We start from the raw sequence: 24,843 nt of genomic DNA, 5'->3' as shown, positions 1-24,843 counted from the left end.
GAACCATTTTTGTGAGAGGGAACACAATAACAAAACAACTGCATTAATGCAAATGCACATTTTATTTGCTCAACATTTTTCCAGTTTAGGACAACTAACATATTATATAATTCACAGTGTAATTAATGATTTCAATATACGTCCGTGAGTTTTCCTTGACTTTGTGTCACCGTGATAAGCTTCCCCTACAAGAAAAAGTGGTTTGTCCCAGATAGACAGCATAAAAAATCCCGAGTTGATGATCATCTACCTAGTTATCGCCGGAAGATTGGGTGAATGATACTGATAGTCGGCTTTAAATTGAATTATATATAATAAATTGATATGTTAGATGGTAATTTCCATTCGATGTAGATATGTCTTTCTTTCTCTTTTCTTCTGTCTGGATCACCTTGGTGTTTGGGAACACCTTGGGGGTCATACAGTTAGTTACTCATCAATATAATAGCACAAGATTACTAGCAATACCGGCGAATCTATTTTCTCGTTTTATTTTTTTAGATGTAGCAACTTCATAATGCGTACATTTAAGTAATTAAAACTACAGCCTGCGATTTGTACATCAATTTATGGACATGATATAAAGGCCTATAACAATGCCTTATGAGCTTAGTTCAACTGTTGAACACAACCAGAACCCAAAATAAAAGCTTGTTTTACTCCATTGTCTATAAACAAATGCTGTATACCTCAAAACAGGATACTGTTGATCATGATGGATGGCCCTCGCAGCCTATGAATTTGAAAGTGGTGACAATTCTTCACCCCATTCCTCCGCTGTTTAACAAGACAAGTGGCGGGGCGTAGATTTAATTGTTTTTCCGAATCCCAGACTGTGGCTTTAATGTTACAGTTATGTCCCCCCCCTCCCCACAGATGTTTCAATCATAATCTTATAGGATATTGAAATACCATACACATGTTAATGTACCGAATGTGTAGGTTATATCTGACAGCAGGTTGTTTGAAACCTGTCCGTCGTTTTGGCGTCAAGAGGCAGCCGCAGCACATCAATCAAGCTGACAATCACCAGCTGGCTAGCTCAAAGCCTAGCTTAGTTTAGCTAGTTGTCAGATACATAAACGAACTGTCTATCGTACATTATTGAGCGGCTTGATTATAAATCAATCCTTACGATATATGAATTATAATGACTAGTTAGGCATCGTTTGAATCCTCTGAGCTGGCCTAACTCCCGGGCGGAGAGAAGATAAGAGCATTGGGAGTCAAGGCTCAAGACTAGTTAGCTAACCCACATCGAAATTGGTAGGCTAAAATGTACTTTATTTAGCTAGCAACCGGAATTATATATTTCCACACCCCTAGTCAGTTTGAAATGGAATACGAATTAACATACTCTCATCCGTATGGTCATAATAAACTGTTATTTTGTCAAATAAGTCGCTTACATGAAAGCGAGCGAACTAGCCTGCCTAGTTAGCTACCGTTAGCTTGCTAGCTAGTGAACTGTTAGGTCCATTACAAGACTGCCATCTTGCGTTGATCTGATGTAGTGTCTTCAACACCTTTTGAAAAGAACCTGAGGCCTTAGCACAAAAACGATTTATGGGTTAAAGTATGACGATATTTTATGAGGTCTAGTCAGGCTACTGATTCAATCCCTCCCAGTTGCTGCAAACCTAGGCAGAACCTACAAAGACTCATGTTGTGGCAACATCTCCCTGAAATGGCTATCAGGTGTCAGCTGCATATACCATGATTACATCTAACTTTGTAATTCTATAGATGACTGTTACATGAACTGGCAAGATGTTGGACTCAGAAGAGTGTACTTTGTCCCTGGATAACTTGTTCTTTGAGAGGCCAGTTGTCCACAAAGTGTGAGTTGTTAGAAACAACCTGCATCCCACAGTCATGCCCTCCAAAATGTATATTTAGCTAGGAACGGTGCTCTTGTTATGGAGGACGCTTGCTCAACCCTTTTCCTGCTTTGGTCCTGTCTCCAGAAATCCACTTTGTCAAGAGCAGAATTCTTGGCAGTTGGAACCCCCTCCATCCCTCTCCCAGATTCCAGCCACTCAGGACATCCAAAAAGAGGCAGAGGATCTTTCATCATTCAGTAAGTTACATTTGAGGTGATTCAATCTGGGCCAGATTCCCGGAGCCAGATTAAGCATAGTCCTAGACTAAAATGCATTTACCATCATTTTTTTATTTAAAACTAGGCTTAATCTGGGTCTGACACCGGCCTTAGGAGTCAGGATTTTGTTTCAAGTCATGTCAGTCCCTGTCAGTCATTACATCATCATGTCTTCTATCATCTCCAATGCAGGTTTCTCTCAGAGGTCCAAGAAATTCATTCCCCCTTTGAAAAGAACAGTCGGCAGTGATGGTTTCATAGAAAATAACACAGATTTTAAACAAATTACCAGTGATGGAGGAAAAGAACCTGAGGGCCAGGGCGGGTGTGCTCTCTGGTCTCAGGAAGACTTCATGAACAAGTCCCAGTGTTCCACAATAGTCAGCAGAGGTCGAACTGAAACCCCACAGGAGTCTGGTCATGCGCTGGAGCAGAAACATTTTCCTCTGGACTTCAGCCAAAGCCCACCTGTACGGAGAAGGTAAACCATTCAAATTAAGCTAATGAGTGTGTATACTTTGCATTCAGAATACATAGTAAATGTCAGTTGCTGTCTTTTTTTTTCTCCAATCATGTGTCTTATTCAGATACTGTTGTTTTGCAATGTAATGAGTGTAAAAAAAAATAATCCTTTATCCAACATTTGGCAAAGCCCGTCTGAAATGTAATCTTTTTTATCAAAGATATGGCTGTACTAGTTACATCATGATATGTGGGATATTACTGCAAGCACTTATGATCTATCTGCCCGTTAATGAAATCATCTCGTTCTCGTTACAGTTTGTTCAAACCTCTCATTGGTCAGGTGGTGAACAGTGGTGCAGACCTGAACACCCGCCACAGCCAGACAAGACCCAGAGAGCAGCAAACCTTCAACCAGGTTTCCATGGCGACAGAGCCTCGACTGGCAAGACAGTCAGCAGCAGGCCCCAGCCCCCTCAGCGGGCTGGGTCCGGCTGCAGCCCGGGGACCCCCACCGCATACACCGGACAAGGGCACCAAGAGGGCTAACGTCCTCCCCATGACACCCCAGCCCCTTCAGATACAAGGTAGACAGACAGACAGAAATTATATATACAGTGCCTTGCGAAAGTATTCGGCCCCTTTGAACTTTGCGACCTTTTGCCACATTTCAGGCTTCAAACATAAAGATATAAAACTGTATTTTTTTGTGAAGAATCAACAACAAGTGGGACACAATCATGAAGTGGAACGACATTTATTGGATATTTCAAACTTTTTTAACAAATCAAAAACTGAAAAATTGGGCGTGCAAAATTATTCAGCCCCTTTACTTTCAGTGCAGCAAACTCTCTCCAGAAGTTCAGTGAGGATCTCTGAATGATCCAATGTTGACCTAAAGGACTAATGATGATAAATACAATCCACCTGTGTGTAATCAAGTCTCCGTAAAAATGCACCTGCACTGTGATAGTCTCAGAGGTCCGTTAAAAGCGCAGAGAGCATCATGAAGAACAAGGAACACACCAGGCAGGTCCGAGATACTGTTGTAAAGAAGTTTAAAGCCGGATTTGGATACAAAAAGATTTCCCAAGCTTTAAACATCCCAAGGAGCACTGTGCAAGCAATAATATTGAAATGGAAGGAGTATCAGACCACTGCAAATCTACCAAGACCTGGCCGTCCCTCTAAACTTTCAGCTCATACAAGGAGAAGACTGACCAGAGATGCAGCCAAGAGGCCCATGATCACTCTGGATGAACTGCAGAGATCTACATACAGGACCATTCTGGAAGAGAACCTGATGGTGTCTGCAAAAGACCTGAGACTGGGACGGAGATTTGTCTTCCAACAAGACAATGATCCAAAACATAAAGCAAAATCTACAATGGAATGGTTCAAAAATAAACATATCCAGGTGTTAGAATGGCCAAGTCAAAGTCCAGACCTGAATCCAATTGAGAATCTGTGGAAAGAACTGAAAACTGCTGTTCACAAATGCTCTCCATCCAACCTCACTGAGCTCGAGCTGTTTTGCAAGGAGGAATGGGAAAAAAATTCAGTCTCTCGATGTGCAAAACTGATAGAGACATACCCCAAGCGACTTACAGCTGTAATCGCAGCCAAAGGTGGCGCTACAAAGTATTAACTTAAGGGGGCTGAATAATTTTGCAAGACCAGCATCCCGGAGTCTCCTCTTCACTGTTGACGTTGAGACTGGTGTTTTGCAGGTACTATTTAATGAAGCTGCCAGTTGAGGACTTGTGAGGCATCTGTTTCTCAAACTAGACACGCTAATGTTCTTGCTCAGTTGTGCACCAGGGCCTCCCACTCCTCTTGCTATTCTGGTTAGGGCCAGTTTGCGCTGTTCTGTTAAGGGAGTAGTACACAGCGTTGTACCAGATCTTCAGTTTTTTGGCAATGTCTCGCATGGAATAGCCTTAATTTCTCAGAACAAGAATAGACTGATGAGTTTCAGAAGAAAGGTATTAGTTTTTAGCCATTTTGAGCCTGTAATTGAACCCACAAATGCTGAAGCTCCAGATACTCAACTAGTCTAAAGAAGGCCAGTTTTATTGCTTCTTTAATCAGAACAACAGTTTTCATCCATGAAAAAAAAATCATTGCAAAAGGGTTTTCTAATGATCAATTAGCCTTTTAAAATTATAAACTTAGATTAGCTAACACAACGTGCCATTGGAACACAGGAGTGATGGTTGCTGATAATGAGCCTCTGTACGCCTATGTAGTCGGCCGTTTCCAGCTACAATAGTCATTTACAACATTAACAATGTCTACAGTATTTCTGATCAAATTGATGTTATTTTAATGGGCAAAAAGATTGCTTTTCTTTCAAGGACATTTCTAAGTGACCCCAAACTTTCGAACGGTAGTTATATATATTTATTTATATTATATTGCTATGATGTGTTGTAGCTGAAGAATGTACTCAGGTTTAATGGTCATGGCAGCAGCTGTCACTGTTCTTTAGGGCTTGATGAGGTGAAACGAGGTGAGCCCTACCCAATGCCCTCTTGGCTGTAATAGCACACAATTACCACTAGGGGTGGCCAATAATCTCAAATTTATACAGATTTATTGTTTTCACATCAGGTACTTCTGGGCCTGGGATACTCCGACCAGTCTCTGAAATCCGTATCCTTTCACACCCTTAGCCCAAGTAATTACTGCTGAAATACATTAATCTTAACGAAATCTACAAATCTATTTTAGTTGGAATATGTTTGTATACTTAATCAAAGTAACACAGATGCAAAATTCAGATCTGTCTTCAAAGAGTTCCCTTACTTCAACTACGTCCAATCCAAAGCCCTGGACGATGTAAGTGCATCTACACTTTATTCCATCTTCAACCTTAATCATCAAAACGATATCTGTGATTGATTTCTTGGAACAAAATTATTTTTGCAGGTTCTTTACACAGGAAAGAACGTTGTGGCTTGTGCTCCCACTGGTTCTGGTAAAACAGTGCTCTTTGAGTTGGCCATCATCCGCCTACTGATGGAAACCACAGAGCCCTGGAGAAACGTCAAAGCTGTTTATAGTAAGTAATGTCACATCAGGACCACCCGTTTCTTAGTATCCTTTTAAAAAGCAATAAATTACATGTACTAAGACATCAACAGCCAATCTAAAACACCAAGAGCCAGTTAAAGCTACTGTATGGGTTAAGCTAGCTAACCTATGTCATTTTTGACCTGATTACATTTACACTTTCAAAGTGTTCAAAATGTATATGTTGAATTTTAAGTATTTATTAAATGAAAACAGGTTATTAAATGTAGTGTTATTCTCATCAGTGGCCCCCATCAAAGCTCTATGCAGCCAGCGCTTTGAGGACTGGAAGAAGAAATTCGAGCCTCTGGGCCTGAGCTGCAAGGAGCTGACCGGAGACACAGAGATCGACGACTTCTTTGAGATTCAGGACGCCCATATCATCATGACCACACCTGTAAGTGAAAATGTATCCCAGTGTACATGTCGCATTAAAGCACGTCACTAGCAGCCATTTTTGTTTCTGTGTGATATGTAGCAGAATGATGTGGCTGATCCTGTGACCATAGCAACCATCCATTGAAGAATAAGCAGACAGGATTCCCATGTTTGTCATGCAAACAGGGCTTGGGTATACGAGAATAGATACATTTTCGTTCTGAGGGCGCATGGATGCATTGTGTTATATCAAGATAATTAATTAGAAGATTCATTTTTTTTTAAAACAATAACTGACCAACTGTTAATTTAACACTTGGGGCGGCAGGGTAGTAACCGGAAGGTTGCGAGTTCAAACCCCCGAGCTGACAACCCCCGAGCTGACAAATCTGTCGTTCTGCCCCTGAACAAGGCAGTAAACCCACTGTTCCCAGGCCGTCATTGAAAATAAGAATTTGTTCTTAACTGACTTGCCTGGTTAAATAAAGGTAAAATAAAATAAATAAAAAACACTTCATTTAACAAGTTCTCGATAAAGCTCAGACGCATTTCTCTGTTCCTCCCAGGAAAAATGGGACAGCATGACCAGGAAGTGGAGGGATAACTGCCTGCTGCAGTTGGTCCGGCTTTTCCTTATTGACGAGGTCAGTGTTTATGTCTAAGTAGCTACTTCATGTTCTGTTAAAAATTCCCTCCGGTATCACTGCAACCGTAGACCTGGTCAAATAACACTCCGAAACAGCTTGGACAGACTGATTGTGTTCTATTGTTTTTTAATTTGTCATTGTACTTAGTGCATATCTGTCTAGTATTATGTTATGTGTTTCATTGACAACTAAATATACTCAATTTTGGCTGTGTTTCTAGGTGCACGTGGTGAAAGACACTACGCGTGGAGCGACACTAGAGGTGGTGGTGAGCAGGATGAAGGCGGTCCATGCCTTCCGTGCAGCAGAGAACCCCCAGGAGGACGTCTCCATGAGATTTGTGGCTGTCTCCGCCACCATCCCCAATATCAAGGATGTAAGTGGCTGAGGGGCCAAGAGGGGTCATGGCACACTTTGGTCATATTCTAATACTCTAAAGAGGTTTCCTTCACTATAGTCCTTCTTTCCCTCTATCAGTGGTGGAAAAAGTACCCAACTCTCATACTTGAGTAAAAGTAAAGATACCTTAATAGAAAATGACTCAAGTAAAAGACACCCAGTAAAATACTACTTGAGTAAAAGTCAAAAAGTATTTGGTTTAAAATATATTTAAGTGTCAAAAGTAAATGTATAAATAATTTTAAATTCCTTATTTTAAGCAAACCAGGTGGCACCATTTTATTTTTAAAATATTTTTTTATGGAAATCCAGGGGCACACCAACCTTCAGACCTAATTTACAAACGAAGCATGTGTGTTTAGTGAGTCCACAAGATCAGAGGCAGTAGGGATAACCAGGGATGTTTGGTTGATAAGTGAGTGAATTTGACTATTTTCCTGTCCTGCTAAGCATTCAAAATGTAACGAGTACTTTTGGGTGTCAAGGAAAATGTATGAAGTAAAAAGTATAATATTTTCTTAAGGAATGTAGTAAAGTAAAAGAGTCAAAATATAAATAGTAAAGTACAGATAGTAGTGCTTTAAAGTATTTTTGCTTAAGTACTTTACATCACTGATTTCCATCAGTGGAGGCTGCTGAGGGGAGGACGGCTCATAGCAACGCCTGGAATGGACTCAATGGAATGGTATCAACCACATGGAAACCATATTTGATACCATTCCATTGACTCCATTCCAGCCATTATTATGAGCCGTCCATTCCTCAGCCTCCACTGATCTCCATATGTTGTTCTTATCTGTCCTGTCCTGTCTGCTTCAGAAAGAGTAAGGGAATAGTAAATAGGGAAGGAGAGGAGGAGGAGTCTTGGAAGTAGTGCTATTTACCAATTATCATTAAACAGAGCATTTATTTTAAGAAATTCCCTCTCTTTACTGTGTTGAATGGTTTGACATGGCAGATAGCAGACTGGCTGTGTGACAACAGAGGCCCTGCTACTTGTCTGGAGATGGATGAGAGTCACAGACCTGTGAAACTGAGGAAGGTAGTGCTGGGTTTCCCCTGCAGCAGCAACCAGACTGAGTTCAAGTTCGACCTGTCACTCAACTACAAGATGGCCAACATCATCCAGACCTACTCGGACCAGAAACCAACCCTTGTTGTGAGGAACTCTCTTTGTGTTTCTGAAATGTAGACATGACCAGCACCATATTTGTAAGTATTGCCATTTTTAATAGCTCACACATGGGATATTTTTTTTGAACAGTTTTGCTCAACAAGGAAAGGAGTCCAGCAGTCAGCCGCTGTTCTGGCCAAGGATGCCAGGTTCATCATGAGGATTGAGCATAAACAACGGTTTGAGCTACTTACCTTTTTATTCTCTACAGATGTACAGGTACTCAATACAAATGTCTTACTGTTTAGTTAGATCTTATTGAATTTTTGGAATCTTCTGTTTGCAGGTTGATGAAGTATGCAAACTCTCTCCTGGACTCAAAACTCAGAGGTTGGTGGATAATTTAGGGTTAATAATTTATATTCCTTCTCTTCCGTATCATGTAGGCAAACATTTCTCATTGATTTGAATATAACTATTATTGCATTAGAATGTGAAATCACTAGCCCGGCGTTTTCTCTATTCCAGACCTGGTGACGTTTGGGGTTGGTTTCCACCACGCCGGGGTAGACGTGTCCGACAGGAAGGTGATTGAAGAGGCCTTCACCATGGGAGACCTGCCTGTACTGTGTAAGCATTAGGACCTTCACCATGGCAGACCTGCCTGTACTGTGTAAGCATTAGGACCTTCACCATGGCAGACCTGCCTGTACTGTGTAAGCATTAGGACCTTCACCATGGCAGACCTGCGTAAAGGCACTCTCACATTGCAACGAATGTGGATCTAGCGTTCGTCTGCCCGTTGTTCAGCGCGATGCGTTTTACAATATAAACGTTTTGCAAAATAAAGGTACACATACATGTTATTCAATCATTGCACACACACACTGCTCGAGCGTCAGCGGGCATCTGCTTAGCCAGGAGCTAAAATAGAACTTGGTTCTATTTTTGATGCTTGATGCGCTGCAAGTCCTGCCTCTCCCATCTCATTGTTTGTTAGGAGCATATACCAACGTGGGTGATTGAAAGATGAACTGAGGTCCACACTCCAGTCCAGTCGGTGGTGCACCTTAAAGTTGGTTGCCAACCGCCATATAAAGTCCAAAGAACCAGAAGAAGCCTGAAGGAGGAGCGATTACTAGAAACTAACTCGGTTTACCCTTTTATCTGTGGATTCATTGTCGGAGTAGAGGACCTTGTGGTAAAATAACAACCCAACGTTTCAGGTAAAATAACAACCCAATGTTTATATCCCAAGACAAATTAGCTAGCGACAGCAAGCTAGCTAGCTAAATTACCATAAAAGTTTCATGCTTTTCGACCTGTCCCCAAATTAATATAGTTTGTTCAGAGTTTGTTTTGATATTTCAACCTGCGTGTCATGATCGCGTCTGGTGTGGGTGGACAAAATCAACATGCGCACGAGCGGTCTGGTCAGCATGTTGGACCACACGCTGTAGACGTCTGACTGTTGACATTTCTCACAGTTCGCAAATCAAGTTTAGAGGTGCTAAGTACATTCGTCCAGCAAATGCTATTGGTGTATCTGAGCCCTAACATGCTGACCAAACCACCATCACGCACAAGTAGATTTTGTTCACCCACACCAGACGCGATCAGAACACGCAGGTTGAAATGCATAAGGTCCTTTACTCTGACAATTAATCTACAGATAAAACGGTAAATTAAATTTGTTTCTCGCCATCTCTCCTCCTTCCTTCAGGCTTCTTTTTCTTCTTTTGACTTTATATGGCAACCAACTTTAAGGTGCATTACAACTACCGATGGGACTGGAGTGTGGACCTCAGTTCAGCTCTCAATCACCCACGTGATTATATATGCTCCTAAAAACCAATGAGGAGATGGGAGAGGCAAACCAAATTCTATTTTAGCGCCTCGAGCAGTGTGTGTGCAATGATTCAATAACATGTATGTGTACATTTATTTTGCAACGCAAGCGGCATGCTTCCCAGCCAAAACAGTTTGTGCATAAATTGTGATGACATTTTGTGGCGATTTGTTCATTTTGGACTTCGGCTAGGGTTTTTTCAACATTTTTTCTTGAGGCAAGCCGAGGTCGGTAGCTGAAGTCTACGACCCCTCGTCGGCAATTGGTCAACAGTAGGGCTTCTTCAATTAAATGCCTGTTGTCATTCAATGAGAGACGACTCGTCCTCATGCCCATTTTTTCACTTGAGAAATACTGCACCAAACATCCTAGACAGTTGCAAAAAGTCAAAATTAATGACAGATTTCTTGAGTTATCTAAGGTCTTACTTGACTATTTTTAGTAAATACAAATTAAAATGATTAATTTCAACTGCATCAATCAACCCTTCATCGATTCCCGCCATCTAAATCTACTCATTGATCTTTGTGTCCACAAGAGCATTAGTGAGGTCGGGCACTGATGTTGGGCGATTAGGCCTGGCTCGCAGTTGGTGTTCCAATTCATCACGAAGGTGTTCGTTAAGGTCAGGGCTCTGTGCAGGCCAGTCAAGTTCTTCCACACCAATCTCGACAAACCATTTCTGTATGGACCTCGCTTTGTGCAGGAGGGCATTGCCATTGTGTGTAGATGGGTGAGAGGGGATTTAAAAAACAAAACAAATCATTTTGAATTCAGGCTGTCAAGAGATATGAATACTTTCTGAAGGCAGTGTATGTGGTTTCTTAGTTACAACCAGTACTCTGGCGATGGGGGTGAACCTGCCAGCCCACCTGGTGGTGATCAAGTCCACCATGCACTACATCGGGGGAGCCTGCAAGGAGTACAGCGACGCCGACATGCTGCAGATGATTGGCCGAGCAGGCCGGCCACAGGTACAGATTGCAGACACGCACTCTAGTCCCAGCATCCTTAGCACCACAGGTTACAAATCATAGTCCAAAACCAGCTCCTATTTTTATATTTTACCTTTATTTAACTAGGCAAGTCAGTTAAGAACAAATTCTTATTTACAATGATGGCCTAGGAACAGTGGGTTAACTGTCTTGTTCAGGGGTAGAACAACACATTTGTACACATTTGTCGATCTAGCAACCTTTCGGTTACTGGCCAATGCTCAAACCACTAGGCTACCTGCCGCCCCAGCGAGCAAAACTAGTTGCCCGCTATGCAGTGGGAAAAACTAGTTGAAATTAGGTAATTACAAAGTGTTCTATTCATTATGTTTCAACTAGCTTTGCCTGATTTGTAGCCAGTGCCCATTCTGTATTTTAAAATCTGAATGCGGTGTAAAGCAAAACACCAGTCTCCATGTCAACAGTGAAGAGGCGACTCCGGGACGCTGGCCTTCTAGGCAGAGTTGCAAAGAAAAATACATATCTCAGACTGGCCAATAAAAATAAAAGATTAAGATGGGCAAAAGAACACAGACACTGGACACAGGAATTCTTCACTGTTGACATTGAGACTGGTGTTTTACGGGTACTATTTAATGAAGCTGCCAGTTGGGAACTTGTGAGGCGTCTGTTTCTCAAACTAGACACTCTAATTAATGTGCTTGTCCTCTTGCTCAGTTGTGCACCGGGGCCTCCCACTCCTCTTTCTATTCTGGTTAGGGCCAGTTTGAGTTCTGTGAAGGGAGTAGTACACAGCGTTGTGTGAGATCTTCAGTTTCTTGGCAATTTCTCACATGGAATAGTCTTCATTAATCAGAACAAGAATAGACTGACGAGTTTCAGAAGAAAGGTCTTTGTTTCTGGCCATTTTGAGCCTGTAATCGAACCCACAAATGCTGATGTCCAGATACTCAACTAGTCTAAAGAAGGCCAGTTTTATTTCTTCTTTAATCAGAACAACAGTTTTCAGCTGTGCTAAAATAATTGCAAAGGGGTTTTCTAATGATCAATTAGCCTTTTAAAAATGATCAACTTGGATTAGCTAACACAACGTGCCATTGGAACACAGGAGTGATGGTTGCTGATAATGGGCCTCTGTACGCCAATGTAGATATTCCATTAAAAATCAGCTGTTTCCAGCTACAATAGTCATTTACAACATTAACAACGTCTGCACTGTATTTCTGATCAATTTGATGTTATTTTAATGGACAATAAAAATGGCTTTTCTTTCAAAAACAAGGACATTTCTAAGTGACCCAAACATTTTGAACGGTAGTGTAAATGTTTTCTTCCACTTTTACATTAGAGTATTTTGTGTAGATTTTTGACAAAAATGACAATTAAATCGATTTTAATCCCACTTTGTAACCAAGGGATCTGAATACTTTTGCAAGGCACTGTATCCATGGCAGCAGTGTCACTGAAAGTGGACGGTCCATTGAGTTGATGTAAGGCTTTGACTCTGAATTATTTTCCTCTCCAGTTTGATACGTCAGCAACCGCAGTGATCATGACCAAGACTCACACCAAAGACAAGTACATGCAGTTCATGAATGGGGCAGAAATTATTGAGAGCAGGTATAGTGATGGGTTACTTCTACAGTCAAATATACATTTTCACAAATCATCAGGGACAGACTGATATTCTGCAAAAGGTTGGATTGGATTGCTGAGGACTGGGGTAAAGTCATTTTCTCTGAACCCCTTTCCCATCGTTTGGGGCATCCGGAAAAAAGCTTGTCCGGAGAAGACAAGGTGAGCGCTACCATCAGTCCATGCCAACAGTAAAGCATCCTGAGACCATTCATGTGTGGGGTTGCTTCTCAGCCAAGGGAGTGGGATCACTCACAATTTTGCCTAAGAACATAGCCATGAATAAAGAATGGTACCAACACATCCTCCGAGAGCAACTCTCCCAACCATCCAGGAACAGTTTGGTGACGAACAATGCCTTTTCATGCATGATGGAGCACCTTGCCATAAGGCAAAAGTGATAACTAAGTGGCTCGGGGTCAAAACATAGATATTTTGGGTCCATGGCCAGGAAACTCCCCAGACCTTAATCCCATTGAGAACTTGTGGTCAATCCTCAAGAGGTGGGTGGACAAACAAAAACCCACAAATTCTGACAATCTCCAAGCATTGATTATGCAAGAATGGGCTGCCATCAGTCAGGATGTTGCCCAGAAGTTAATTGACAGCATGACAGCATTGCAGAGGTCTTGAAAAAGAAGGGTCAACACTGCAAATATTGTCTCTTTGCATCAACTTCATGTAATTGTCAATAAAAGCCTTTGCCACTTATGAAATGCTTGTAATTATACTTCAGTATTCCATAGTAACATCTGACAAAAATATCTAAAGACACTGAAGCAGCAAACTTTGTGGAAATTAATATTTGTGTCATTCTAAATTTTTCGCCACGACTGTACAGTGTCAAAGTTCCTCAACACTTGTTTCAGAGTGTAGCTTATATGATTTGGTTTTACATTAATTTGTATGATACAGTACATTGTGGTGATGATTGTTCGACTACATAGACCGGTACCTTTCTTTAAATCTCTGTTTGATTTCATACACTTTTGTGGTTCACATTGAGGTTGAAGTATTTTTGTCCTCCTCCTCAGTCTGCACACCCACCTTGTGGAGCACCTGAACGCTGAGATCGTCCTCCACACCATCTCAGACGTCAACATGGCCCTGGACTGGATCCGCTCCACCTTCCTCTACATCAGAGCACTGAAGAACCCCAAACACTATGGTAAGTACACACAGACTGGACATCACCCTGTCATTATTAGCGATAGCCAGCATCGTTAGCATGGATGCTAGTCTATTTCTGCACCCGTCAGTCAGCTACATCGTTAGCATGGATGCTCGGCTATTTCAGTATGAACGAGTTAGCCTAGCACCCATGCTAACAATATATTTCAGCAGTAGTCAGTTCGATTGTTAACATGGATGCTAACTTATTATAGTACAGTTAATAGCATGTACTTAGAATATCTCGCTACATCCTTACAACAGTTTAACAAACGTCATAAATGTCAGACATACATTGGCAGATCATACGTGAGAACACCTGGCCGTACTTTTTGTTGCAGGTTTTTCCACCGACTTGGACCGATGTGGGATTGAAGCCAAATTGCAAGGTGTGGCATTCCTGTGTTTTCTTTGTTAATATGAACTTCGTATCTGAAAACACAGAATATCTCTATCATGTGTTTGTGTAGTAACTAACTGTATTATGTCTCTCTATACTCTCTGCTCCAGAGCTCTGTCTGAAGAACCTGAACTCCCTGGCCTCCATTGGTCTGGTCTCCATGGATGAGGATGTCAACATCAAAGCTACAGGTTGAGAGCAGCAACCCATTTTGTTTTTTGCGTGGCTATTATGGCCTTTTATTGTTTATTTCATTAATTATAATCAGAAGTGTACAACAACTAACAAACCCTGTACATGTTTGGTTTTATTCAATACAGATATCTCCTACATTTGCTTTCCAGCATCGAAAAGTCATTGTACTCAAGTCTGTTCTCTTCTTGACATGTGTAATTGTGCTCATCCCCTACAGAGGCAGGCAGGTTGATGGCCAGGTACTGTGTGGCATTTGACACCATGAAGCAGTTCAGCAAGGTGACTGGCACTGAGACCTTACCTGAGCTGGTAGGTATACAGTAATAAGGTAACACTGTAGCATGTCTCATATGCACATACACTGTTTTTATTGAGTTTCTGTATTGTGTTTGTTACATAGGAAATTATAAAAGATGCGTTGAGTAGATGTTGTATTGAGAATCCCACTGAAATGGAAGCTGGCTCTTCACACAGATAGAATTGATGGCGAAGGGCAGAGAGTTCGCTGACGTGCAGCTGAGAGTGAACGAGAAGAGAACCCTGAACACGTTGAACAAGGACAAGAACAGGATCACCATCAGGTTAGAGTACAATTCAATGATACATTGGAAGAAGAGGTGAAGTGACATATACAACAAATGTAAATGCTCATATCTGGCCTTTTTTCTCCAGGTATCCCATGGAGGGGAAGATCAAAAACAATGAGATGAAGGTGAACTGGTAAGTCGAGCAGTTCCCTGGCGTTGGTCTTCTCTATCTTACTGAAGGTGGTGAGCCCAGCGTTCACCATGGCGGCTGAAAGAGTCAACCCTGGAACAGAGAGTCATCTGTGCCGTTACAGACATATATATATATATATATATATATAATTATACTCTAAATACAATCTCATCATTTTAAAATCAGCCTCATTATTACATTTCTAATTTAGCGAGTGCAGTGAGTGCATGCATTTTCATACTGGTCGCCCGCGGGAATTGAACCCACAACCTTACAAGCACCGGGCTCTACCCACTGAGCCACACGGGACCACTATATTTCTATGCTCACAGCAACTGTACTACTATACATGGTACAGTGTACCAACATGAGAAAATGGAGGATGACATTGACGCCACCATGTATTCTCTTTGGGTGAATCTCAAAAGTATTTTCTTGAACTTCGTCTCTTTCCCACAATACCCGTCTTCCACCTCAGCTTGATTCAGGCCCAGTTTGGCTCCATTCCAATTCAAGAGTTTGGACTCACACAAGACACCGGTAGAATCTTCCGGAATGGAGTCCGAATCAGCAGATGTAAGTCATCAATCACTTAACATTTTGATAGTAGAAGATGATTTGCATTGAGCCTTGTCTGATAAGCAAGCTTTCTTTGAAAAAACCACTCTTTGATCCAAGATGTGTTTTGATTACGAACCAGGTTTGGCAGAGTTTCTAAACCAGCGCTCCAAGACAGGCTTCTCTGCTCTGCTCAACTCCCTGATACTGGCCAAGTGCTTCAGTGCCAAGCTGTGGGAGAACTCTCCTTATGTCTCAAAGCAGCTGGAGAAAATAGGTAGGAAGCCATTGAAACATGTCAAAAAATACTGTCAATGCTTGTTGAAAATGTGTAGTTAATAGTTACTATGCTGTTACTGTGTTCAGAGACCCTTTTTAAGAAATCCATTGACCAACTGATTTATTCCTAGACAAATGAAAGTAGTACAGTTGCTGTGAGCATAGAAATATAGTGGTCCCGTGTGGCTCAGTGGGTAGAGCCCGGTGCTTGTAAGGTTGTGGGTTCAATTCCCGCGGGCGACCAGTATGAAAATGCATGCACTCACTGCACTCGCTAAATTAGAAATGTAATAATGAGGCTGATTTTAAAATGATGAGATTGTATTTAGAGTATAATTATATATATATATATATATATATATATATATATATATATATATATATATATATATATATATATATGTCTGTAACGGCACAGATGACTCTCTGTTCCAGGGTTGACTCTTTCAGCCGCCATGGTGAACGCTGGGCTCACCACCTTCAGTAAGATAGAGAAGACCAACGCCAGGGAACTGGAGCTGGTGAGCATGCAGCCTCTATAGATGACTATAACAAACAAAGTAATTCATTTAAACACCCTGTTGTTTCAATTTATCCATGGTTTATTGACATACCCACTGAAACAAAAATGCAGTTTCATGGCTTTCAATTAAATCAGTCTTTCAAATGTTGTTCATAAAGCCCCTTTCTACGTCAAGATTCGTCACAAAGTGCTTTCACATACAATAAATGCAAATATTTTCTGTCTAGATCGTCAACAGACATCCTCCATTCGGAAACCAAATCAGAGAGGCTATCATCAATCTACCCAAGTATGAAGTTTGTTTGGAGCAGGTAAAAACCTTTGCTTTGGTTGAATTTTTGTTAGAACGGAAAAGGTGATCAAGATTAATCATTGTAGCAATATTTGGTGTCGGGACAAAACATAATTTTTTTCCACACATATCATTTAATATTACAGCTGAGTATTTTTTTCAATTACTGATCAATTAATACATCTCCCCAACAACCTGTGATTTAATTTTTTATTTCTCACGTTTTAGCTTCCAAGATACAACGTCGCCACCGCAGAGATTGTCGTGACTGTGAACGTGAAGAACCACGAACAGCTGCTGTCAAAGAGAACTGCTCCTGACCACCACTATGTCACCATGATCATCGGGGACTGTGACAACAACGTGGTCTTCCTGCAAAAACTCACGTAAGATAAGGAGGATGACCATTTCGAGTCACACGGAGACACACACACACAGACTGATACATGCATAGAGACACTTTATCTAAAGCTTGCCTGTAGAGACAACTTGTTAAAAGCGTATTGTAAGATGTTTTAAAGGTTCATACATGATAACAAGTTATAAAGCATTATACCTGCAGGCAGGGTTCTCCAACGGGCCGAAATTGGCCCATGGGGGTTTTTATTTGGCCCCCAAGTTTGAGCAAAAAATAAATACTAATATTCATTCCAGGGTTTTTCTTTATTTGTACTATTTTCTACATTGTAGAATAATAGTGAAGACATCAAAACTATGAAATAACACATGTAATATTTTAGATTCTTCAAAGTAGCCACCCTTTGCCTTGATGACAGCTTTGCACACTCTTGGCATTCTCTCAACCAGCTTCATGAGGTAGTCACCTGGAATGCATTTAAATTAACAGGTGTGCCTTGTTAAAAGTTAAATAGTGGACTTTATTTCCTTCTTAATGCGTTTGAGCCAGTCAGTTGTGTTGTGAGAAGGTAGGGGTGGTATACAGAAGATGGCCCTATTTGGTAAAAGACCATGTCCATATTATGGCAAGAACAGCTGAAATAACCAAAGAGAAACGACAGTCCATCATTACTTTAAGACATGAAGGTCAGTCAATCCGGAAAATGTCAAGAACTTTGAAAGTTTCTTCAAGTGCAGTCGCAAAAACCATCAAGCGCTATGATGAAACTGGCTCTCATGAGGACCGCCACAGGAAAGGAAGACCCAGAGTTACTTCTGCTGGAGAGGATAAGTTCATTAGAGTTACCAGCCTCAGAAATTGCTGCCCAAATAAATGCTTCAGAGTTCAAGTAACAGACACATCTCAACATCAACTGTTTCCTCAGGAGACTGCGTGAATCAGGCCTTCATGGTCGAATTGCTGAAAAGAAACCACTACTGAAGGACACCAATAAGAAGAAGAGACTTGCTTAGGCCAAGAAACACGAGAAATGGACATTAGACCGGTGGAAATCTGTCCTTTGGTCTGATGAGTCCAAATGTTAGATTTTTGATTCCAACCGCCATGTCTTTGTGAGACGCAGAGTAGGTAAAAGGATGATCTCTGCATGTGTGGTTCCCACTTTGAAGCACGGAAGAGATGGTGTGATGGTGTGGGGGTGCTTTGCTGGTGACACTGTCTATGGTTTATTTAGAATTCAAGGCACCCTTAACCAGCATGGCTACTACAGCATTCTGCAGCGATACACCATCACATCTGGTTTGTGCTTAGTGGGGCTATCATTCGTTTTTTAACAGGACAATGACCCAACACACCTCCAGGCTGTGTAAGGGCTATTTGACCAAGAAGCAGAGTGAGGGAGTGCTGTGAAGGAGTGAAGGAAAAGCAGCCAACAAGTGCTCAGCGTATGTAGAAACTCCTTCAAGACTGTTGGAAAAGCATTCCAGGTGAAGCTGGTTGAGAGAAAGTGTGCAAAGCTGTCATCAAGGCAAAGGTTGGTTACTTTGAAGAATCTCAAATATAAAATAAAAATGTTTGGTTACTACATGATTTCATATGTGTTATTTCATAGTTTTGATGTCTTCACCATTATTCTACAATGTAGAAAATAGTAAAAAATAAAGAAAAACCCTTGAATGAGTAGGTGTGTCCAAACTTTTGACTGGTACTATATATTAATATCTGTTAATTTTGTTGAGAGTTTTCACAGTAAAAACACCAAGAAATAGCTGCAAGTGGTTTTAATTTAAGGAATCCTTTCCAGGTATTCCCACCCATAATAGAGAGACACGTGATCTTATACAAATGTAAACAAGGATTGAAATTATTGTTTTAATCAAACATTATATCTGTTTGGGATTCTTGCAGTCAATTTGTGGTCTAAAAATGATTTGTAATTATAAAGTGGGTGGTTCAAGGCCTGCCTGAATGCTGATTGGCTAACAGCCGTGGTATATCAGACCGTATACCACGGGTATGACAATAGTTATTTTTATTGCTAATTTTGTTGGTAACCAGGTTATAATAGCAACAAGGCACCTCAGAGGTTTGTGGTATATGGTCAATATACCACGGCAAAGGGCTGTATCCAGGCACTCTGCGTTGTCACGGTATATTGGCCATATACCACACCCCCTTTGGGCCTTATTGCTTAATTATGTTCTGGACTCCTGGCCATCCCCTCAAGAAAGAAAATCGTCCCGCGGCTGAATCTAGTTGATGATTACTGCCTGCAGGCTTTAGGTAAAGTGTTACCGTCATACACTCAGACAGGGAAAACAGTGAAAGAAAGAGAGCAAGACCAAGAAAGGGAAAGAGTGATGAAATGGAGAGTGACTGTTGTTTGTTCGTCCAGAGACTTGATGCTGTTAAAGTCGGGAAGCTGGTCAAAGAAGATCGAAGTGGCGAAAGCCTCCAAAGGAGAGGAGATCAATGTGAATCTGGTCAGCTCAGAATACGGTCAGGCAGCTAAATATCAGGACATTTTTCTCTCACTTTTATTATAGATGTGTTCAAATACATTTCTACAAAATGCTTCAAACTTGTAAAAGGCAGTTTAAGTAGAGTGGAATTGTTTAATTGAGATTTATGAAAAGTAAGAATATTTTCTATTAACTACATTGAGATCTTCCTCTCTTCAGTGGGGTTGGACATTCAACAGAAGTTTAGTCCCTTCTTCTCTGGACCGAAGAGGTACGGAGCTGAATCACTCGCACCTGAGCAACATAACACCGTGCAGCAAGCACAGGCTAATGCTCAGAGATCACAGGGTGCAACACAGAGAACACAGCCAACAGCTCAGCAAACACAGAAGAGAAACTCCACATCCACATGTGCTACAGAAAAGGGTAGACTTATTCAATACCTTACATTTGTATACTTTTGAGCTATTGCTAGGTTGTACTTGCAAGGACTGTTGTTGTTTTTTTAACCCAACTTCCCTCACTGAAATACAGATTCCTCACAATCAGATCCAGGCAAAAGACAATGTAACCACTTATGCAAAAACAAGGATCAATGTGGCCACGACTGCTGTGAGTTTTTTTTTGTCCTCAAACTCTCCATTGCTCAATTGACACTTTGAATCATTCAAATTGTTTATTCACAAATGATTACATTTGTTTTTTCAATTTCCTCCTATCTGTTTCCCAGGTAAAAATGGAGGGCCGGGGGTTCTGAAAAGGCAGATGAATCAGCATTCGAGTTTCACCTCCTACCTCCAAGACCTGAAGACTAGGAGTGACACACTGACGGAGACACCAGTCAAACGCCTCAAGGTGGGAGAACAACTGACAACAGCTGCAGCGGTTGTTTAGAATATAACCCCTTTGGGATAAAATTCTAATCTGAGAGAGTGAGAGGCTCAAAACAAAATACTTATTCACACCGTCACAAATCATGCATTGAAGTTAGAGACGAGTGACACGTGTTTCATGATCATTTGCTGATTTGTCATCGACTAACTGAACGAGGAACTTTTACCTGAATTAATGTTTCATCTCCCTGTTGCTGGTTCCTTTAGATGAGAATGAATGGCGGGATGGGAGCTGCCAACATGCAACAGTTCTCTTATTCACCTAAGCCAATCCTACCTGCTTCTTCTAGGTACGTACCCTCCTCTACCCAAAACATAGACGCAGTTAATTAGCTTGGAGTTAATTGATTACTAATCCAAACTGTATCTGACACATTCCAAATATTTTCTTAACTTGTTTTGAAGGTATGAAGGTAACCAGTATGGCGCTTTAGCAAGACCACAGAGTGTAGATTCAGCTGAGGACTTTGCAACACACCAAGAGATGGCTTATGTTGTGACCTATGGCCATGGTATGTTTAGTATCGAAATGCTTCTAGAGGCTTCTAACTCCATTCACCTTCAATACAGCAGTGTGGTAGTGAAAGGGTGCTAAATGGACACTTGAGAGGAGTAACTGAACATATGTGTGTCTCTACAGAGTATAATGACTACCTGGAAGACATATCTCAGACAACGGGAGATTTGAAACCACCACCTGTTCAACTTCAGATCCTTACGGAGTCACAAAGTAGGACGTCTCAGTTACAAAAAAAAACTGTCATACTGTTTTTTGTTGTTTTTAAACTGTTATATCCCACGATTCCATGAAATATACCTATTGTAGATTCAATAAAATGTACACACAGATTATTTTCGAGTAGACTACTTCCTTCAAATTTACTGCAAACAGACAATAACGTGTTCTCATAATCATAACCAATCCATATTTTTGTTTTAAGGCACTTCGATATGGAGGAAGCCCAATGCCTACGATGGAAGATCCCTCAGCCACAGCACCCCCCAAAGCACCCCGCAAAGCCAGAGCAGGAGTTACCCTCAGAGCCATAGCACCCCCCAGAGCCAGAGCAGGGGTTACCCTCAGAGCCACAGCACCCCCCAGAGCCAGAGCAGGAGTTACCCTCAGAGCCACAGCACCCCCCAGAGCCAGAGCAGGGGTTACCCTCAGAGTCACAGCACACCCCAAAGCAGGGGTTACTCCCAAAGTATCTCTCAGAGCCAGAGCAGATGTTACCCACAGAGTCACTGCACCCCCCAAAGCAGGAGTTACCCTCAGAGCCACAGCACCCCCCAGAGCCAGTGCAGGAGTTACCCTCTGAGTCAAAGCACCGCCCAAACCCAGAGCAGGGGTAACAGTACCCCCCAAAACCAGAGCAGGTCTTTTTCTCAGAGTTCCATTGTAGACTTGACCGACGACAGTGGTTTCTTCTCATCGTCAATCACCCCCAGCGTGACCTTTGACCTGGGAGACGAGTGGGACGATTTTGACGATGACAACTTGGTGCACGCCAACGAGAAGCCATGCACCACTGTTGCTAAAACTAAAGGGGTGGACCTGGACTGTGATAGGCCAAAAGGTATTCTAACAGGGAGCCATTTTTGAACATATCAATGTTAAAAATTTAATTTCTTTGTTCATGCTTTTTCAGTGGGGCAAATGATTTAATAGTTAAACGTATTGATGTTTTCAGGAAACTCCACACCACTACCATCCATTTCCTTACTGCCCAAACCCCGCTTCACTACATCCAATTCCCCACTCAGGTGAGCTCAGCTCGTAACAAACTAGGACTTCACAGTTCCACAAGCTGTCAAACCCCTGTCATTTCACTGAATTAAACATCAGTCGTCTCTCCCAGCGGGCAAAACTGGTTTCTGGTTGAAGAGACGTCAGTAGGAAGGAACTTGGTACTGTTGCAAATACTTGATAAATGTGACCCTGATCAGTTGATTATCAATGTTATGTAATGATTTGTGTGTCTCAGGTCGACCTCCCCAGTTGTTTCTCAGATACCAGTTACTACTCTCCCAGTCAGACCACACAACTCCCAGGCTACTGCTAGCTGGAGCCACTCTGACAACAAGGCCACAGTGAGTTACTATCTACCCATAGTATCAGTTAACTTTATTTCAATGCTGGATCGGAGGTCAACATGAAATTGACAGCAGACAAAGCCAAGGCTTCTGTTCTTATGTACAGTCAGTGGCCAGTTTATTAGGTACACCACCCTGTTCACAAAAATGGTTTGCTCCTACAGACTGTGTGGCCGTGGCTTTCTATATAAAGCAGAAAGACCGGCATCAAGGCATTCAGTTACTGTTTGACTGAACGTTAGTGTCCAAAGCAAGTGACCTAAGCGACTTTGAGAGTGGTAGGATCGTCGGTGCCAGGTGCGCCGGTTCCAGTATTAGAAACGTCCGGCCTCCTTGGCTTTTCACACACGACAGTGTCTAGGGTTTACTGAGAATGGTGAAACGAACATAAAACATCCAGTCAGCGGCAGTCCTGTGGGTGAAAACAGCTCGTTTATGAGAGCTCGAAGGAGAATGGCAAGAATCAGCAAATAACGGCGCGGTACAACAGTGGTGTGCAGAACGGCATCTTGGAACACACAACTCGGCTGTACTTGTCATGGATGGGCTATTGCAGCAGACGACCACACCGGGTTACACTCCTATCAGCTAAAAATAAGAAGAAGCTGCTCAAGTGGATGTGTGATCACCAACACTGGACAATTGACGAGTGGAAAAACGTTGCCTGGTCCGACGAATCCCGGTTCCTGTTGCGTCGTACTGATGGCAGAGTCAGGATTTGGTTTAAGCAGCATGAGTCCATGGACCCATCCTGCCCCATTGTGAAATAGTGTGGGGAATGTTTTCCTGGCACACCTTCGGTCCCTTGATACCAATTGAGCAAAGTTTGAATGCAATACCTTGTAGAATCCATGCCCCAAAGAATTCCGGCTGTTCTGGAGTAAAAGAGTGGTCCGTCCCATTACTAGATGGGTGTACCTAATAAACTGGCCACTGAGTGTAGGATGAAAAGTTACCTTTCATCACACAATTCACATGCTTTGAAATCAAAGATAGCAGGGCATAGCAATGTTATGTTTTAGGTTTAGCAGCCTATTTGTTTCAGTACACATTTGAAAAGTAGTCTGAAACACACATCTTTGCCCTCTGCAGAGGACATTCAGTGAACCCCCCATGAAAGCACCACCCCCCTTCCCAAAACAGACTGACACTAGCTTTCCCCCCCTGGGAGAACGGTTTGATTTCTTCTCAAAGACGACTATCCCAAACAATGACAATGTGACTGGCAAAAGGTAAGGAGGGACTATAGAGAAATATATTTAATTTTCTTAACTTTTTTCATACATACTAATGGAAATCATGATTATGAATTAACTTTATATCATTGACAGACAGCATTAATCTTCATTGCAGGCTCCAGGGAGAGGATTACAGCAAGGAAGTGGAGGCATTCATGGGGATATTTGATGGACTATTTTAGTAGTGTTTGTAGTTGTATGGACTATTTCCATGATAATGTTTCATGGTGATTTGTCATGTTATTGTGTATGTAATTTTGTTATACTGTTATTTATACTGTTTGTTGTTTGGGATTCACTGTTAGATTTACTGTTGGTCCTATTTGAAAATGTTTATCTAGGAGTATGAACTTTCAATCTTCTTTAGCAGGATTCCAAAAATGTAATATTTCTGTGTACTTTATTAAATGAACACAATATTTATTCAGAGGAAGTCTGAGGGTGTAGAGAGCAATAGTAATGGTGTCATGGACCATATAATGGTGTTTTATTCCCTTTAGTGGACTGTCTTTAAATTGCAGCTTGTAGCTGCACTTCCTGTGCTCACTAGGGGAGAAGACAGTAGTAACTCTGAGCTGGATGTAACATGCAGTATAGCATCCAGCTCAGAGTTACATCCAGCATCCAGCTTTAGTTACATACAGTATCCAAATCAGTTACATCAAGCTCACAGTTACATCCAGGATCCGACTCACAGTTACATCCAGGATCCGACTCACAGTTACATCCAGCATCCTGCTGCACTTCCTGTGCTTGCGATGGGAGAAGATGAAGAATCCAGAAAGCAGTTGGTTGTTACCTAAAAGTTCCCACCTTCTTCATCCTGTATTTGATAGCCCTTATGCTGACACCATCTGTAAGTATTTACGTTTCTGTATGTTTTTATATGCTTACATGTTAAGTAACTTCCTACTTTTCGCCTCATCAAATATTGCTAGCCAAACAGTCCTAACCGTTAGCGGTCAACCATTAGTCATTGCCATAGAGATGTATTGTTTAGCCCAGCTGTTCACTAGCCCCATTCAAATGTGCAGTGCATTCGGAA

At 41.7% G+C, this 24,843-nt stretch overlaps 1 protein-coding gene across 2 annotated transcripts; it reads left to right on the top strand.

Moving 5' to 3' along the window:
- Positions 1-973: 973 nt before the first annotated feature.
- Positions 974-24,290, top strand: LOC110508218 (probable ATP-dependent DNA helicase HFM1). Of its 2 annotated transcripts, XM_036966920.1 has the most exons (40): positions 974-1,266; positions 1,747-1,841; positions 1,968-2,080; positions 2,294-2,582; positions 2,882-3,150; positions 5,177-5,218; positions 5,334-5,404; positions 5,495-5,627; positions 5,884-6,035; positions 6,583-6,660; positions 6,884-7,039; positions 8,021-8,221; positions 8,327-8,415; positions 8,523-8,566; positions 8,705-8,806; positions 10,854-10,999; positions 12,507-12,601; positions 13,651-13,784; positions 14,128-14,175; positions 14,297-14,377; positions 14,599-14,690; positions 14,856-14,962; positions 15,054-15,101; positions 15,580-15,677; positions 15,802-15,936; positions 16,374-16,459; positions 16,689-16,772; positions 16,982-17,139; positions 19,507-19,610; positions 19,793-19,999; positions 20,108-20,185; positions 20,304-20,428; positions 20,674-20,756; positions 20,872-20,978; positions 21,107-21,196; positions 21,408-22,043; positions 22,158-22,230; positions 22,452-22,557; positions 23,653-23,792; positions 23,914-24,290. In XM_036966920.1, the coding sequence occupies exons 2-40, from the start codon at positions 1,771-1,773 to the stop codon at positions 23,978-23,980; spliced, it is 4,938 nt and encodes a 1,645-aa protein (XP_036822815.1). In that variant the 5' UTR covers positions 974-1,266; positions 1,747-1,770; the 3' UTR covers positions 23,981-24,290. The 2 variants fall into 2 exon arrangements, with proteins under 2 accessions (XP_036822815.1, XP_036822816.1); XM_036966921.1 differs by lacking the exon at positions 974-1,266 and having other exon boundaries at positions 1,493-1,841.
- Positions 24,291-24,843: the final 553 nt, after the last annotated feature.

This window comes from Oncorhynchus mykiss, chromosome 28 (genome assembly GCF_013265735.2).
Source record: "Oncorhynchus mykiss isolate Arlee chromosome 28, USDA_OmykA_1.1, whole genome shotgun sequence".
Classification (NCBI taxonomy): domain Eukaryota; kingdom Metazoa; phylum Chordata; class Actinopteri; order Salmoniformes; family Salmonidae; genus Oncorhynchus; species Oncorhynchus mykiss.
Note: the sequence above shows the minus strand (reverse complement) of the source record. Positions and strands in the feature narration are given on the sequence as shown.